This window comes from Uloborus diversus, chromosome 4 (genome assembly GCF_026930045.1).
Source record: "Uloborus diversus isolate 005 chromosome 4, Udiv.v.3.1, whole genome shotgun sequence".
NCBI lineage: Eukaryota > Metazoa > Arthropoda > Arachnida > Araneae > Uloboridae > Uloborus > Uloborus diversus.
The window spans coordinates 68,875,358-68,891,210 of NC_072734.1; the positions used below are offsets into that span (position 1 = coordinate 68,875,358).

At 30.1% G+C, this 15,853-nt stretch overlaps 1 protein-coding gene across 1 annotated transcript in view; it reads left to right on the top strand.

Moving 5' to 3' along the window:
• LOC129221625 (microsomal triglyceride transfer protein large subunit-like) overlaps positions 1 to 15,853 on the top strand; it is a 94,531-nt gene that overhangs the window by 44,596 nt on the left and 34,082 nt on the right. Inside the window, exons 3-8 of the mRNA XM_054856149.1 lie at positions 2,079 to 2,278; positions 2,388 to 2,615; positions 2,700 to 2,813; positions 4,753 to 4,898; positions 11,262 to 11,350; positions 13,504 to 13,580. Coding sequence (XP_054712124.1) covers positions 2,079 to 2,278; positions 2,388 to 2,615; positions 2,700 to 2,813; positions 4,753 to 4,898; positions 11,262 to 11,350; positions 13,504 to 13,580 — 854 coding nt within the window. The remainder of the gene's footprint in view (positions 1 to 2,078; positions 2,279 to 2,387; positions 2,616 to 2,699; positions 2,814 to 4,752; positions 4,899 to 11,261; positions 11,351 to 13,503; positions 13,581 to 15,853) is intronic.

A 15,853-nucleotide genomic window follows, 5' to 3' on the forward strand; every position in this document is an offset into this window, starting at 1 on the left:
TAGTATAAGCTATTAAGTATTGCAAAACCTATCTAAAATTCTTCTTTGGTGAATGAAGAACAGCTGTATGAAATTAATTCAAAATTAAAATTTTTAACAAAAATTTTAAAAAAAGGAAAATTTGTTTTAACTTTCATTCATATGTAGTCTGCTAAAACACATCATATCAAAACATAACATTATTGTTCAAAATAAATTAGGTAAACCCAGAAAGCAAAACTAAAAATATTTCAGTATGAAATCTAAAATTTTAAAATATTATTAGTAGGTAGGTAACAGGACTTCCAAATCCGGCCCTGGTAGGTACAAAACTAGTTAGTGAACCTTTCTGAACAACCACTTCCTAAACTATCCAAATTTTGATGAAATGAAAATTTAGCCATTGACAAATATAAAAATGTTAACTTCATTTGGTATCGCCTCATTTTGTGATAGTTCTTTTTCAAAACAACTTCATTTCCTTTAAAGCAAACTGTCTTTTGACTCTTAATTCAACTTATGTAATCATTATACTTTAAAATCCATTTTCCTACTTCTAAAACTAGCTAACTTACTGTAGTCATAAATTTTTATTTTAATGATTTTAAGGAATGTACAGGAAATATTGCTCTTTGTGACTTTATGAGAAAAATAATTTTATTTTCAATTGTAAGCTCTATTATATGACTTGTATTAACCAGGGTTGGTTTTTTGATGTTCACATCCTGTTTTTGACGTCGCATATCAAAAACTCAAAAACCAGTTGAAAATGTCAAAAACCTGCCCAAAATCCAAATACTGACATTAGTGTCAAATGCATTAATTGAGATTTTTAAAAAATACTTGAAATATTTTCATGCTAACAATTATTTTAATTACAATTTATACATCATATCAATCAATTCAAAATTACTTGAGGTTTGATCTGGATAAAATTTTAAAATTTCCCTTTTTAAACTAATTTGTTATGTTATTAAAATAGTTACAGATGTTTAAAACTTTGATTCCAGATTTCAAAGTAATTCTGTTTAAGTTTTTTAATAGCTAAAACAAATAGTTACAAGTACTTTTAATTAGTCTCCTTCCATGGCAGGATTTATGCATTGTCTTTTTTTTCTTTTGGGTAAAAGTAAAACTTATTCGATCAGCATTCAGTGATCCAAAATATCTAGATATTTTTTTCCCATACACTTTTTATTCTTTTGTAATCAACTTTTAATATAAATATAAATATTCTCTCTTCATAAATTAGCTAGTACCTGTATATGCTTGAAAGGCAACTGATTAACTTTCTAATAGCTTTTGAAACTGAACCTGCATCATATCCTAGAAATTGCATCTCAGTTTAAGATACCTTACTATGAGTATGGCAGAAAAGCCGATATAGCTTATGTAGTTCAGCGTTGATTGAGAGGATCATCTTCAGTTTTGGATTGATCCATTCCAAATTTAGAAATAAACTTGGTGTATTAAAAGCTTGAAAACTCACATGCTCCAAGAGAAAAAATATTTAAAAGGAGACTATAATATATAAATGTTAACGAAAGATGTCTATTTTGTTGAAGTCTGTAATTCAAATTGTAGTGGCATGGAGAAACTTGAAGAAATAGGATGAAAGATATCTTGCATACAATTTGCTTGATTAAGCAATTTTTTAAGGAGAGCTTTTGCTATTGTAATCATATCAGTTTTTTGTGTAATCTGTAACAATGTATTTTTTTTAAATTAGTGGGTTTACCAATCAGTTCTAGAAAAACTTATCAATTGAAGAATCCCATAATTTTCTATTCATTTGATTTTTGGAATTGAATTTAAGATCAGTTTATATTTATTTGTAATACTTTAGTACTATTTATCCTTAGCTTTAGTATAAAACTCTTGAAAAATTGTGGTAGTGTTCTAATTAAGTGTTCACTTAATGAATTACAGATTTTGTCATTTTTTCATGGCTTTAAAAGTTTGTTTCTGTTTATTTTAGTAACTTACAAGTTATAACTTTTTTTAAGAAAAACAATCCTATTGTAACTTTTTGAAACTAGAATATTTTTCTAATTAAATGTGTTGTTTTAATTTTGGTTGTGCAATATATTACTATGTAGTGTCATCTCTTCAGTATGATTCTGGACTTTCCTACAAATACAGCTACCAGTTGACTATCCTACTTAATGAAGATTCCAATATTACAAGCAGAAGCGCTGCTGTAGGTCGTAATGTTGGTTATAAAGTTTCTTCAGAGTTCTTGCTTTCAAATGTGTGGCAAAGTTCCTCAGATCCAAAAGAAAAACTTCTCAAACTGGAGGTATTTTGAATGAATTATTTAAATCTGATTATTTGAATCTTATTTAAAATTTGTCAGAGTTTTTATTTAATAAAATTCATTCTAAAATTGTTTTTACCTTTTTTTAAAGCTTCTGAAACCAACACTTCTTGTATCATCTACTATGCATTCTACTGAAGGTATCAACAGGCACTGGTCAAAATTAGATAATTTATCTTACCCACCAATTTACATTCACTGGAATGATGGAATTGTGCAAAAAGTGTATTTGCTGCCTGACTCCCAGTCTTTGATTAACATCAAGAAAGGTATAGCTAGTTTGCTTCAGCTTCATGTATCGAACACGCCAACAAAAGAAGTAAGCTTTTTTGTTTCAAAATGCTCATTTATAAATTTTGAGATTTTTTTCTTTAATTGAATCATATTATTATTTATTGTTTAGGCAGACGTAGCTGGCATTTGTGAAGTCCGTTACAAAACAGCTGGAAATACCATTCGAAAGAATAAATATAATTGCCAAAAAAGTTCAAGTATACCTAAACAGCAGAGCAGTGAGGTATGATTTGATTCAGAATAATGATTAGATTATTTTTAGCAGCTGTTAAATCTCTATCTAGTTATACAAAACATAAAAATATGGGACATCTCACAAACGGTTGCATCTTAAAGTTCAAAGTTTGAGATAAGTTGCATCTGATACATCGGCTCTCCATTACGCATTTTTATATTCTGTTTTACATGTGTTTTGTGACACCATATATGAGTGTTAAAATTTTTTTAAAAACCTTTAATTTATGAAACCTTTTTTTCAAAGGGGCTTGGAACATGTTATTTGATCTTCTGTACATTTGTGAGCCAAGCCCTCGAGAGCCAAGGCTGTGTCATTTTGGTCACTAGCCCCCCTCAACCCCATGAAACTTATGCTATTCCAATGGGGTTGTTTCCTTCAGTCAAAAGTAGTACTTTTTGTCACAGAAATTGATAGAATAAGCAAAAAAAAAAAAAAAAAAAAAAAAAACATGGACCCAGGAAATACTTTTATTTTCCCAGCAGTTATTTTGTAATTAATTTTTTAAAATGTCCGATTTTTTAAACAAGGCGTGGTCTTAATGAGGTCACAAATGATGCTTTTTGACGCATCTTTCTATCGCGTTTCCACGTTATGATAATCAAGAAGCGAATTAAAATTGAGCTCTATGCTTGCTATCAACCATATCATTGCCAATACAAGTGAGTAAAGATGCAAATTAAATATTTTGTTCTGTGAATGGCAACACAGAATGGCATTTCATCATTTGTGATGTCATTGGCAGAAGACATAAGCAATGAAAGCACACTGATTTAAGTATTTTTTTAAAAATATAAAACCTAAGCAAATTATTTAAAAAATGGTCAGATCCTATGTCTTTAAGCATGCTCTTTCAGAAAAAGATACTTTTAAAATTTTGGAAACGTCATCATTCCTAGTTCAGCCCCCAGTTTCCAACTTGGCTGACATGACCTCATGGATCCTGTCGTGAGCAGGGATGAGTTAAATGAATTTTTTTTGGGATAGGAAAATTCTCCGTTTTTCCAAATCTTACTTTTAATTTCACCAAATGATGAAATTGCAAGTATCTACATATATCTACAAAAAGAGAAATTTGGCATCATTTAAAAAATTACCAAGTTGCTATACTGTCTCGAAATTTGCCGAATTGTCAAGCAATACTTGTTGAATAAGGAAATTTTTTGGGAAATTATGGTAACCTCCCATCAGGGTTTGTAAGATAGCTCCAATATGTGTCCAATTTTCATTGCAATGTATAGCTTATGTCTTTGTTGAAATTATTAACTGCATGTAATTTGTTGATGTCCAAGTCAATTTAAAATGTTAAGTAATTTATTGCAAATGTTAAGCTTACTAAATTATAGTTGAGGGAAAAGTAAGCAAGTGTTAAAAATTATTCACAAGGCATATCTAGTAATGTGGAAGATATTTAAAAAATTCTTACTTTGTAATCTTGTTTCAAAGTGATCCATCCGTTTTAATGACTTGAATTCAAAATAATGAGAGATATCTTTCTGAATTCTATAGAAATATTGTTGTGAGTTTCAGCAAATCAGCATAAAAATAAAATTTACTCTCTAAAGCTTGATATTTTTGTGCATTTACTTGTTGTTTTTATTTCAGAGATGTTTTGTTGTTTTAATGACTTATTCATAATAAAGAGAAATAGAGTTATTTTTCAGACTTTTATGCAAATATTTTTATTTATGCAAATATTTTCCTAAACCAGCATAAAATTAAAATTTAGGCTATAAAACTTGATATTTTTCTTGCAGTTGCATACTGTTTTAAGGAGTAAATCATTTTGGATTTATTTTTGCAAGAGAACTTTTGTTGCTAACTATCTTGGGTGAAATTATTTAATGCTACATTGCACACTTATAATGCATATTACTTCATATTATATCTTAACTAAATATGTTCTTAATCTGGAATTTATGTTCAGCTCAGAATGTCGACTATTACTTCAACTTCGGAAATGATCGTTGACTTAATACCCCAAGAAAATATTATCCAAACTCTCACAAGTAGGGAGGAAGTAATGATGACCTTAAACATGTGGAAGCAAGCTGCTGTTTTTGTGAAATCAAAGTAAGCTTATTATTTTACTATAGTAACCCCATCGATGTATCACACTTGTCGGGAGGCAACAAGAGAACGATATATTTGAAAGCGCGATATAACCGAGGTTATAAAAAGTAACAATTTAATTAACATAAAAATTAAAGACATGTGCATGTGCAAAAATATTAGTTTATCATCTTTTGACAACAGTTTTCTTGATTAAAAAAAATAAATAAAATTTGTATTCCAACTTTTCTTTTAAACTGAGAAAAATTAATTAAAAATATTTTTATTGTTTTGTGGTGCAATACGATTAAAAACTTACCCCTTAAACTGCAACAAATTGAATGAATGAAAAATCGCCAGTTTATCATTGATTTAAAAAAAAAATAAAATGCTTTTTCTTATAAATATATATATTTTTTTCCCTGTAATGTCAATTGTAAAGCAATGTTGTTTCAAAATATAATTTTTTGGGAGACATAGGAAAACCGCTATATATCCAAATAAGCGATAAAATGAAGTTTGACGTAATGAGAGGTTACTGTATCTGTACATGGTTTATGTTATATTTTATTATGGTGCTGCTTAGAAATGTTTTGCATCTTTACAAGTTCTGTAAGATGGGATGACTAATAGGGTGGAGTGAAAAAAATCAAAATCTGATAAATGTTAAGTAATAGTGCGGAAAAGTTGCCTTTTGTAAAGATATTTAATCATGCAAAAGGATACAATATCTTGAGGGTTTGCCCGCTCCTTGAAGTTGACCATTATTGCATAAAAACTGGGAAAAGTTACAATAATTTCTTCAAAAATAAAAATCTGATAAATTTGATGCAATATCACTAAGACTGCTTTTTGTATAGATTACGCGCCACATGTGATCATTTTAATAATGAACTATATTTTAAAGTTCCACACATGTTTTGAATTTGACCAATATAGCCTCAAAACTGATAAGCATCGTAAGGCTCCGTACTTTGAGAAAAAGTATCAGAAGTCATTATTTGTAAGAAAAAAATGCTCTTGTATTAATTATTCCTTATATAGATATCAAAAAAAAAAAGAAAAAAAAAGAAGTAATAAAAGCATTTCTTACATACAGAAAGAAAAAGTTGATTTTACCCTTAGCTCATAGCAAAATGGAAAGTTTATGCCTGATAAGGAACGTAAGGCCCTTATATTGGAGGAGCCAATGGTGGATGCGTCGGCCTCTCCAGTTATAGGGGTTCTAAAAGAACGTAAGCGCATAACTTTGGTGCAAAATGTAAAATTTAGGTGTGATAAAGAACCTAGGTTGAGTATAAAAGTTTGAAAATTAATATGGAGCTTGCAACATCCCAGATAAGTCGCACCTTGAAGCAAAAGAAGTTGCTAAATAAATTTTAATGATTTTTGAGCTCTCTAACTGTCACCACATTTCACACAATGAAGCATAGTTTGGCTGGCGAGTCAGACTTATTATCTTTACTCCTACCAATGTTTGGCCTTAGTGATGCATTGTGGTGCAATATTTCTGGATTCTAATCTGACTCTAAAAAATCCATCTCTCTTGGTTAAGCAACAAACTGTGGTTGACGTTTCTTTGTCTAATTTTACACATCATCTCATTGTTTTAGTTTAATGTGAGGTTTTGTAAATCATACAATTCAGTAGGTGCGCCATCACGTACCATTTCTTTCAAAGTTTTGTCTGAAATTCCTATTTTAGGTGAAGGATTCGAGTTTTCTATCAATGAGCTCAAGGTAGTCTCTCAGCATCAAAATTAAAATCTGGAGTTATAAATTTTTGTTGTCCAATTGAATTTTTCAACTTTGCCATCGTACATCGGAAAAAAGATCTCGGATGTCGTTTCGATCATCAACAATATTGTAGTTCTGTACACTGGTTACTTTGAGAATCTAAAAAATATTACACTGGAGAATGCAGATGATCGTTATCAGAGAACTTGGTTTACGTCAGATTATGAAGACTACTTCGAAGAATTCGACTGGACATTGAAAATTTACAATTTCAGATTTCAATTTTGAAGCTGAAAGTTTACCATGAGCTCATCAATAAGCAGGAGAGGGAAAACTTGGCTCCACCTACCCAAAATGGGAATTTCAGATAAAACTTTGAAAGAAATGGTGCTTGATGATGTACCTACTGAATTTCATAGTTTTCAAAACCTCACATGGGATACTAAAGCAGTGAGATTATAGGTAAAATTAGATAAAGAAGAGCTAGCTATAGTTTGTTTTATAACCAAGGCTTTATTTAAGTCAAATTAGAATCAACTGTAATCAATGTGATTACAGTTTGAGGGCTCAAAGATATTAAAATTAAAATTTATTTAGCAACTTCTTATGTTTCGAGGTGTGGATTATGTCGGCTGTTTCAAGCTACATTTACATTTTCAAATTTTTACACTAAACCATTGTTACCTATTGTAGGCAAATTTTAATTTTTGAGCTAAAGTTATTGACTAAGTGGAGAATTATCTTTTTTTTTTTTTTTACTAGATAAGAAATGCTTGTATTACTTATTTTTTCCATATCTATGTAAGAATTAATTCATATGGAAGCAAATTTTTGCAAATAATAACTTCTATAACTTTTTCGTCAATACACGGAGCATTACAATGTTATTCAATTTTGGCGCTATATTCATCAAATTCAAAGCTTGTATGGAATTTTTAAGTATATTTTATTATTAAAATGGTCTTATACATTGTGTAATCTACACAAAACGCCTACTCTTAAGTGATATTACATCACATTTATCAAATTTTTATTTTTTATAAAATTATTGTAACTTTTCCCAGTTTTTATGCAATAATGGTCAACTTCAAGGTGCGGCCAAACTCTTAAGATATTTTTTCTGTCTAAATCCTTTTGCATGACTAAATATCTCTACAAAAGGCAACTTTTCCGCACTATAACTTAACATTTATCAGATTTTGATTTTTTTCTCACCACCCTAATGACCAATCACCTAGAATTATTTGTACTATAAGCTGATAGAGAAAATAAGCTACAGTAGGAACTCAAAAACTTGGAGTCTCAAAAATCCAAGAATCTATTTAATTTAAGGGGTTTTATTTATATTTTAAAATAGATTTTTTTCAATGATTTGCATTAAAATCTGAAAGTCAAAACTTTGTGGTATTGTAAAGCCTACACAAAACACATATTCATATTGAATGCCAGGGAATCATATTTCAAAATTATTTTATGTTATTAAGCGTTCCTGAAATTCATCTAAAATGTTTAAGTTTCACTTCTTAGAAATACATATCTTACCGTAAATAGAGAGTGACTTTTATAATAATTTCAAAAAAAATTTCTGTGCCTTTAATGCAAACAGTATTTAAATAAAAAAGTAAATTACTTTTTTTCCTATGTTTTTGTTGTTGTACCTTCAAGAGTTTGCAGTTTGATTAATAAACAAATATGAATAACACAATTTTCTTACTTTAAGATACATTATTTAAAGTGACACAAACTTGAAGTATTAAATAAGTATTAAGAACATTATTAAACTTATCACAAAAAAGAAGATATTTTTGCTATTTATTGAAGGAAAACCAATTGAGTAGGTAGCATTTCTTGTATGGAAATGTATAATAAATGTATCAACTCTTCCTTTTGAAAAGAATGGTAGACCTTTTATAATCTAAGTGCCTGATAAAACTATAGAACTGCCTGCACACAAATTGGCCCTACATTGCATTACATTACAATCCAGGGTCCCCCATTCCTACCATAGATGTGGTTTGTTGATTGATTAGAATTCTTTCCCATTCAGCTTCTAGAGACAGCCATAAAAAGAATCTATCTAGACCAGCGATTCCCAACCTTTTCCCCCTTGCGAACCCCTTCCAAACTCCGAAAGAAGTTGGCGAACCCCTTGGGTACTAGGTAATAAATAACAAACAAGGGGGGGGGGGTGCGCGCGCGCACACACACACACACATGCATTGACAATAATATTGAGAGATTTTTTTTAGTTTGATGCTGCTCCGTAGTTCATAACAAGAACGAAAACACAATTGCAAAATATAGAATGACAAATATTGCTACGAACTAAAATGATTGCTAAAAAATGAATACAAAACAAATTCACCGAAAAAAAAACACAGTGATTATTCTGTGTTGAGCTTCCATCGACTATGAAAAAATTTTGAAAATGGGATATTTGTGGAACAAAGAGGCTCAAAAATAAAGTTTGGCTGACATTTTTTTGACCTAGAATACATTTATCTCCAGCAACTAAATCAGAAATCAATTAAAGAATGATCTTTAAAATACCTTTCAGGGAACTCTCAGATTAACTAAATGAACTTTTTTTCTTGAAATAAAATAAGACAGATCTCTAGGTCTAAGTCTTCTTGAAAAGGACTACGAGCCTAACTGTTTGATAAAGATATACTGCATGAATAAACGGCGTATATTAAAAAATAATAGAAGCATCTATTTCCAATATACGCATTTACTCCAATTCTTACATAATTTTTACCAAGACAAATAGTTTTAAGCTCACTTACTACAAAAGAAATTTTCTACACAAATTTCATAAATACCTTATTTACATATAGCTCAAATTAAGTTGCATGGTTAAATTCCGTTGATTTTTTTTACTGGGTAAACCTCACTCTGCCAAAATTTTAACCACGAAAATTTTCTATAGTAATTAATTTTTCATACTTCCCGTGGTATTCTTGGATTGCTAGCCATTCTTTCCCTTTTTCGACAAGAAAGCTCGAAGTAAATTCTAGTCGATGTAGTGTGAAAATAATAGCAACTAACAACAGCGTAATCTCACTTCTATGCATTTTTGACTCAACACAAAAGAAGAGCCATAGCTCTTCGTCGGACTCAAATGGTAAAGAAACCAAACAACAAAATATTTTAGACACTCGTATGTGCTCCATGTAATGTTTTTATCAAGTTTAATCAAACTTTTCTGTCAAAAGCTTGTGAGGAGACGAAAGCTTTCAAATTCTTTCATCTGAGGACACTGTATTCACAAAAAGAGTTTTTTCAGCATGGCTTCAGGGCTATCATTGTCAATGGAAGTGCTAAAACTGGCACTTTGCAATGACAGAGTAAACCATTTAATTGTAAAATGTGTTAGGAAGTATGCAAATATTTTCATGTTAAGAGTATCGAATGTGCGAGAGACAAATGAATAAAAAAGGAACAAAATTTGCCTGAAACCACTTGAACATCCGAAACAGGCATGTTAAAACTCTGCCATTACAATATTTTTTTCGCGAACCCCCTGAAAACCTCTCGCGAACCCCCGGTTGGGAACCGCTGATCTAGACAGACTTAATGAACAGAATCCTAATAAGATTTGTTTGAGCCTTTTTTAAGTTGCTTCTTGTGAGAGCCGTGCAGTTTATTTTACTAACTCAATTTTTTCCTTATTTTTTTTTTGTTTTTATATAATGTACAAGCAAACAACATAATTTTTTTTGCTCAATTTTTTAAATGGATATAATGTTTGTTTTATTCACAGGGTATTTTTTTCTTTATTTTTTTTTACTCCTAATCATATCAGGGTAGGGTGTCCAGACGCTCCTGGGCCTCCCCCCCTCCCGCTATGATACTAATCGCCTAACCCAGTGGTGCGGAACCTTTTTTTACCCAAAGGCTGCACCTTATACTAAGATGAATCTCACAAGCCAGAACATATTTAAAATTAAAATATATTTAAATCTTTTTTATAGTTAATTCAGGAAAAGATAGACAATTACAAACCAAGAGCTGTTGTTTTTTTACTATGTGCTTTCTTATTTTATTGATATGAAATTTCCACCTGCTGTTTCAAAACAAATGTTTGACTATTTGGCTTCAAAGTTGCAACAATCATTCGTAATGCTGAATGAAAACTATCTGTTGTTTTGGAAGGTTCCTGAATATATATTTTCAATTTGTAACATTGAACATAACCATGAGCCACATAGATCGGCTTTGGCCCGCAGACTGTAGATTGACCACCACTGGCTTAGCCCTATTGAAAACCTAATATTTGACAAGTAAGTGTTCTGAATAAAATTTAAGCCTTGTTTTAGTGTTCCTTCGAAATGATTTAGAATTAAGAATGAAATTTGAAAAATGAATAAATAAACGATGTGTATCTTATTAAAAATTATCTCCCTTTAAGGTTCTTAAAAGGTGCAGTGAATAGAATTTCTATTTGAACTTCATGATGACACAATTATATGATACTAGGCATATTACTGCATAATTTTCATATTCAGTTTTTAAATTCTGTAAAACAAACAAACAAAAAAGATTAGTAAAACAAAGCAGCTTAAAACTGATGGCGTGTTTTGTAGCAATAAAAATAGTTTTCTTGTAGTTAATAGTGTCATTTAAATATTTTATGTTTTTTTCCCAGAATTCATGTAAACTTCATTGATCGCCAGAAAAATCCCTTTGTGATTTCAGCCACTGATGTCAAATCTGCATTAGGAGCATTATCCAAAGGTAACAGCAGGGATTTTTTACTGTATGCATTTGTATTTCTGAGATTGAGACTTGTTTAATGCTTAACTTATTTTTGTGCATCATTTTTTGAAGTAAGTGAGACCTGAAAATTTTGCAAAATTTTTTGTTGAAAACAAAATGCGATGAACTATTGTTAAATCTGAACTTTAAAAAAAAAATGCACAATTTTTTGAGTACTGAATTTCCTAGTGTGTAAGGGATAGATCTCTATTAAAGATGTACTCTTGGATTTTAATGTAGTTTTGTGGGGAAAATATTTTAAAGAATGAGTTGAAGAGTAGGCTGAATCATATTCAACATTACTATTTCTTGTCACTACAAAACCTTTTACTTTATCCGATGCTTTTTCCTTTCTCACTTCTGTTTCTTCACCCTATTCTAATGATTATCACATAAAAAAAAAATAATATGCACTTGTACCAATGTCATGAAGTCTGTATAAAAATCATATACTGTGAACACTGATCAATTGAATCAGTGGTTAATTGAATCATCCGCTTTAATGAATTAAATTGTCAAGAACAGAATAAAATCCAGCTTCATTGAATCAGTCGCTTTATGGAATCAAAACTGTTTAGAACAAATGTGATTCATATAAGTGATGTCCTCTGTATTTCAAAAAATATTTGACAGTAGTTTGTCCACTCTCATTCACTTTTGTTAGAATGACTAAATCTACTTGTTGAGCATAAAGCTGGTACATTTGATTTCGAAAAGAGGTTGGCTGAATTTTTACCTTTGTTACGTAAAACTTTTTATTTTAAAAATGAATTTTTAATGTTAATCATGCATATTAGGGTGTCCCAAAAAAACAAAACTCAACCACTCAACTTTTCATGTCGCACACCCTCTAATATTTTTCCTTTTAGGTCAAAGCAATCGTAAAAAAAAGTTTCATACAATTTGAACAACAGCAACCTGTGCCGCCTTGGGGCTGAAGCGTAAACCAGTCCTGTGTACTAGGCCGTATTAAAAAAAAATTTTTTTTTGAAGTTCAAAATTTTATTTTGATAAAACGTTGCCCCTTAGCTCCACGAAAATATTTAACCAAATTAAAAAATATTTAGGTGTCTAGCAAGAGGCCTAAAATTTTCGATTTTCTTCAAAAAATTTATTTTTTGATTTATTTTGTAAAAAAATGTGTGAGATATACATTTCAATAAAATATCACGTTCAAAAGTCATTAGCGAACACATTTTCAAATCAACATTTGCAAATGAATAATTAAAAAATATATATTTCAAATGAAAAATTTAACTTAAACTTGAAAAATCCATATTTTGAGTACTATGTGGGAGATTTAATTACAAGAGAGCAAAAATGCCTTTTTAGCGCTAATTATCGACTTTACTATTTGTATTTTTCTTCTTAAAATATACCTCATATTTTTAAAAAATAGCATAGAAAAAATCAATTTTTTGAAGAAAATCACAAGTTTTAGGCCTCCTGCTGGACACCTAATTATTTTTTAATTTCAATAAATATTTTTGTGGTACATGTAGGGCTATAGAAGAACTTTTTATCAACATAAAATTTTTAAACTTCCGAAAAAATAAATTTTTTGATTCAGCCTAGTACAACCCTTTCAGTTGCAAGTTGGAACGGGTTGCTCTTGTTCAAATAATATGAAACTTTTTATACAATTGTTTCAACCTAAAAGGAAAAATATAAAAATGTGTTCGACTTGAAAAGTCTACTTTCAGTTTTTTGGGACAACCTAATGTATATTATGCATCAGAAAGCACGGTAGATTAAAATTCCTGAATAATTTTTAATATTTTTAAAACCTCGTTTTTTTTCAGCGTGTCGGAGAAGATCAGGCCAAGGTAATTGAAAACCTTGTGAACCCCAAATATTGATGTAATGAATTTTAGAAAATGAAAAATTCTGATAATGTTTGCAAACTCTAAAACCTATTTAAACTTATTGTATTCTCTCTCTAAAACGAATTGCATTTCAGATCAAAAATTTGAAACCAAGATTCTTTACCATATGGGCAGCCAAAAAATGCATTTTTTTAAAATAATTTTTTTCATTTTAGAGCACTGTGTTGTTGTCTTAAGCATTAATAAAAGAATAAAAGTAAAATATTAAAATTTTGAATGCAATTAATTAACTTCAGTTATTTTCAGAGATGGGACAAAGTTTTAAAGAAGAAACTTTAGAAATTGAATCTGATCCAAATATATGCATTGGGAATTGTAAACCTGTAAGTGAATTACATTTATTTTTTAAATTGCTAAATCTCTTAAAAGGGAAAACATGAAAAATATTCAAATCTAGAAAGGCATAAACATCAACTTTAAATTAATTTTATGTTTGAAAATTTAAAAAAAAAATCATCATTTCTTTATTAAGGGGAAGGGTAACGATGACCATCATATATTTGCACACATTGCTATGTACTGTACATATTCAGAGAGAGGAATTTTAATTATTATGTAATTCTATTTTTATTTGAATGTTGTTTGGCGTTTAGTTGGTTTAAAAATTCAAATTAAAAACTGATACAAGCTTTAATTAGTTGGTGCTTTTTATGCTTTGACAAAAGAAAATTTGTAATTTCTTTTCTTCTCAAAACACTAAAGTAAGTTTTTAAAATTTCATGTTGAAGGTTATATAAAATGGTTGGATTTTGAAAACATAGAAAATAACTAAATTTAGAAAGAAGTGTTAGGGAGAAATGTTAACACTTGATCCCCATAAATATAAGGAAAGGGACTAGAAGAAGATTTGATGAGTCATTTAAAAATGTCATAATTATGAGAAATAATATAGTCCTATTTTCAGAAATTACAGTAGAAGGTTTCATATCATTTCTTGAGTCATTGTATATGATTAAATTCTAGTTTTTTGGAGATCTCGTTTCCTTTTTTGTTTAGATGTTTAATATTTTTCTTTTTTTTTTCCCCCACGTTTTCATTTATTGTTAAAGCACTAATTTTCATGATGCTTTACTTTTCCCGATTTTGGTGAGCCTGTCATGATCACAAAAACTAAAGCCATGCGAAATATATTTTTTCAAACTTTCGGTTTTGTTCATATCAAATTCGCAAAATTTTCAGCTTGCAAAATCAGATACCTTCATTGTAGCGAAAATTTAGGCTCGTAAAAATGTCTTTCGAGTTTTCCAAAAAAAAAAAAAAAAAGAAGTACCTAGCAATCCACAATGCCTGTAGACCATCTTAAAAGTAGATCCATGATCCTCCCCCTCCCCCTTTCTCCTTGAGCTGCACCAAAATGGTTATTGGAGAAGTAGGCACTATGAAAATCTATAGGGTCTGGTGGGGGAAAGTGGTCAATGGGGTAAAGTGGTCATACGTCCAATAAATGACTATAACTTGGCAATAAATGTTCGAATGAATGTGAAAATTTTATTTTAGGTTCGGTGAGTTAGAAACTACATTTTGAATACAAAATTTCAAAAGTGGCAAAATTTTATTTGGTAAAAAAAAAATATTTTGTGTAAATATGAAAAATTAAAAAATCTAAACACATCTTTTAACTTCTTTGGGAAATTTTGTTTGTTAGAATTATGAACAGATTGACGGCACAAGAAGCTTCCTACATGTCTTAAGATGGCTTACTCATTAGCGGTTAGCTGAATATATTTTAGATAATTTTTTAGAACAATTTCAGTAAGATGGGGTAAAGTGGTCATAATATTAGGCTTAACGAATATTGTTCTCCTAATGTCACTTAATAGTTAAGTATAAGGCAGATATAAATTAAATATTAATTTCACTTAATATGTATTGTTTTTACAGTAAGTAGGGTTAAATATACGAGTATATACGTATGCATACACATATACTCGTGTAGGCGCGTACATAAAAGTATTCACATAAATGCATCAGTAAATACGTAAACCGGTATCTGCGATATGGGTATTTTTTATCTATGCAGATATACATTCGACTACACACGTATATACTTGCTCTTACTTGTATGTATACGAACACATATATACTCAGGTAGACACGTTTGTACACTTACGTACTCGAGTAGACACTTACAGACAAGCATACGATATACAAGTATACAGGGTGAGTTTAAACTCTTGGGAAAATTTTTAAAAGGTGTTAGAGGGGAGGATAAGAAGGAAGAATTATAAGGAACATATGGTCACAAACACAATGCTGACGCACTACATGCACGCAAAGCCAAAGACTGATGGATACAAAACAGGTCACAAATTTGTTACACTAAGACAATTTTACGCAATATTTTAGGTCGTAAGAAAGTTTTAAAGCGATTGAAGAAATTTGTGGCCTGCAGCTGTAATACAGGCGTCGTAATCACAAAGACTTCTCTGTTTTAATAACGAGACTTTTGAAGAACTTTCATTCGTCGCTGCGCCTTTGTTGCGATGCGTGTATTCGAACTACTACGGGCCGTAACTTTTAACAAGTGCTCTAAATATTTCTGAAAACTAAAATTTTGAGGAAAATCATCTTTGTGTAAAAAATTTGTGACCTGTTT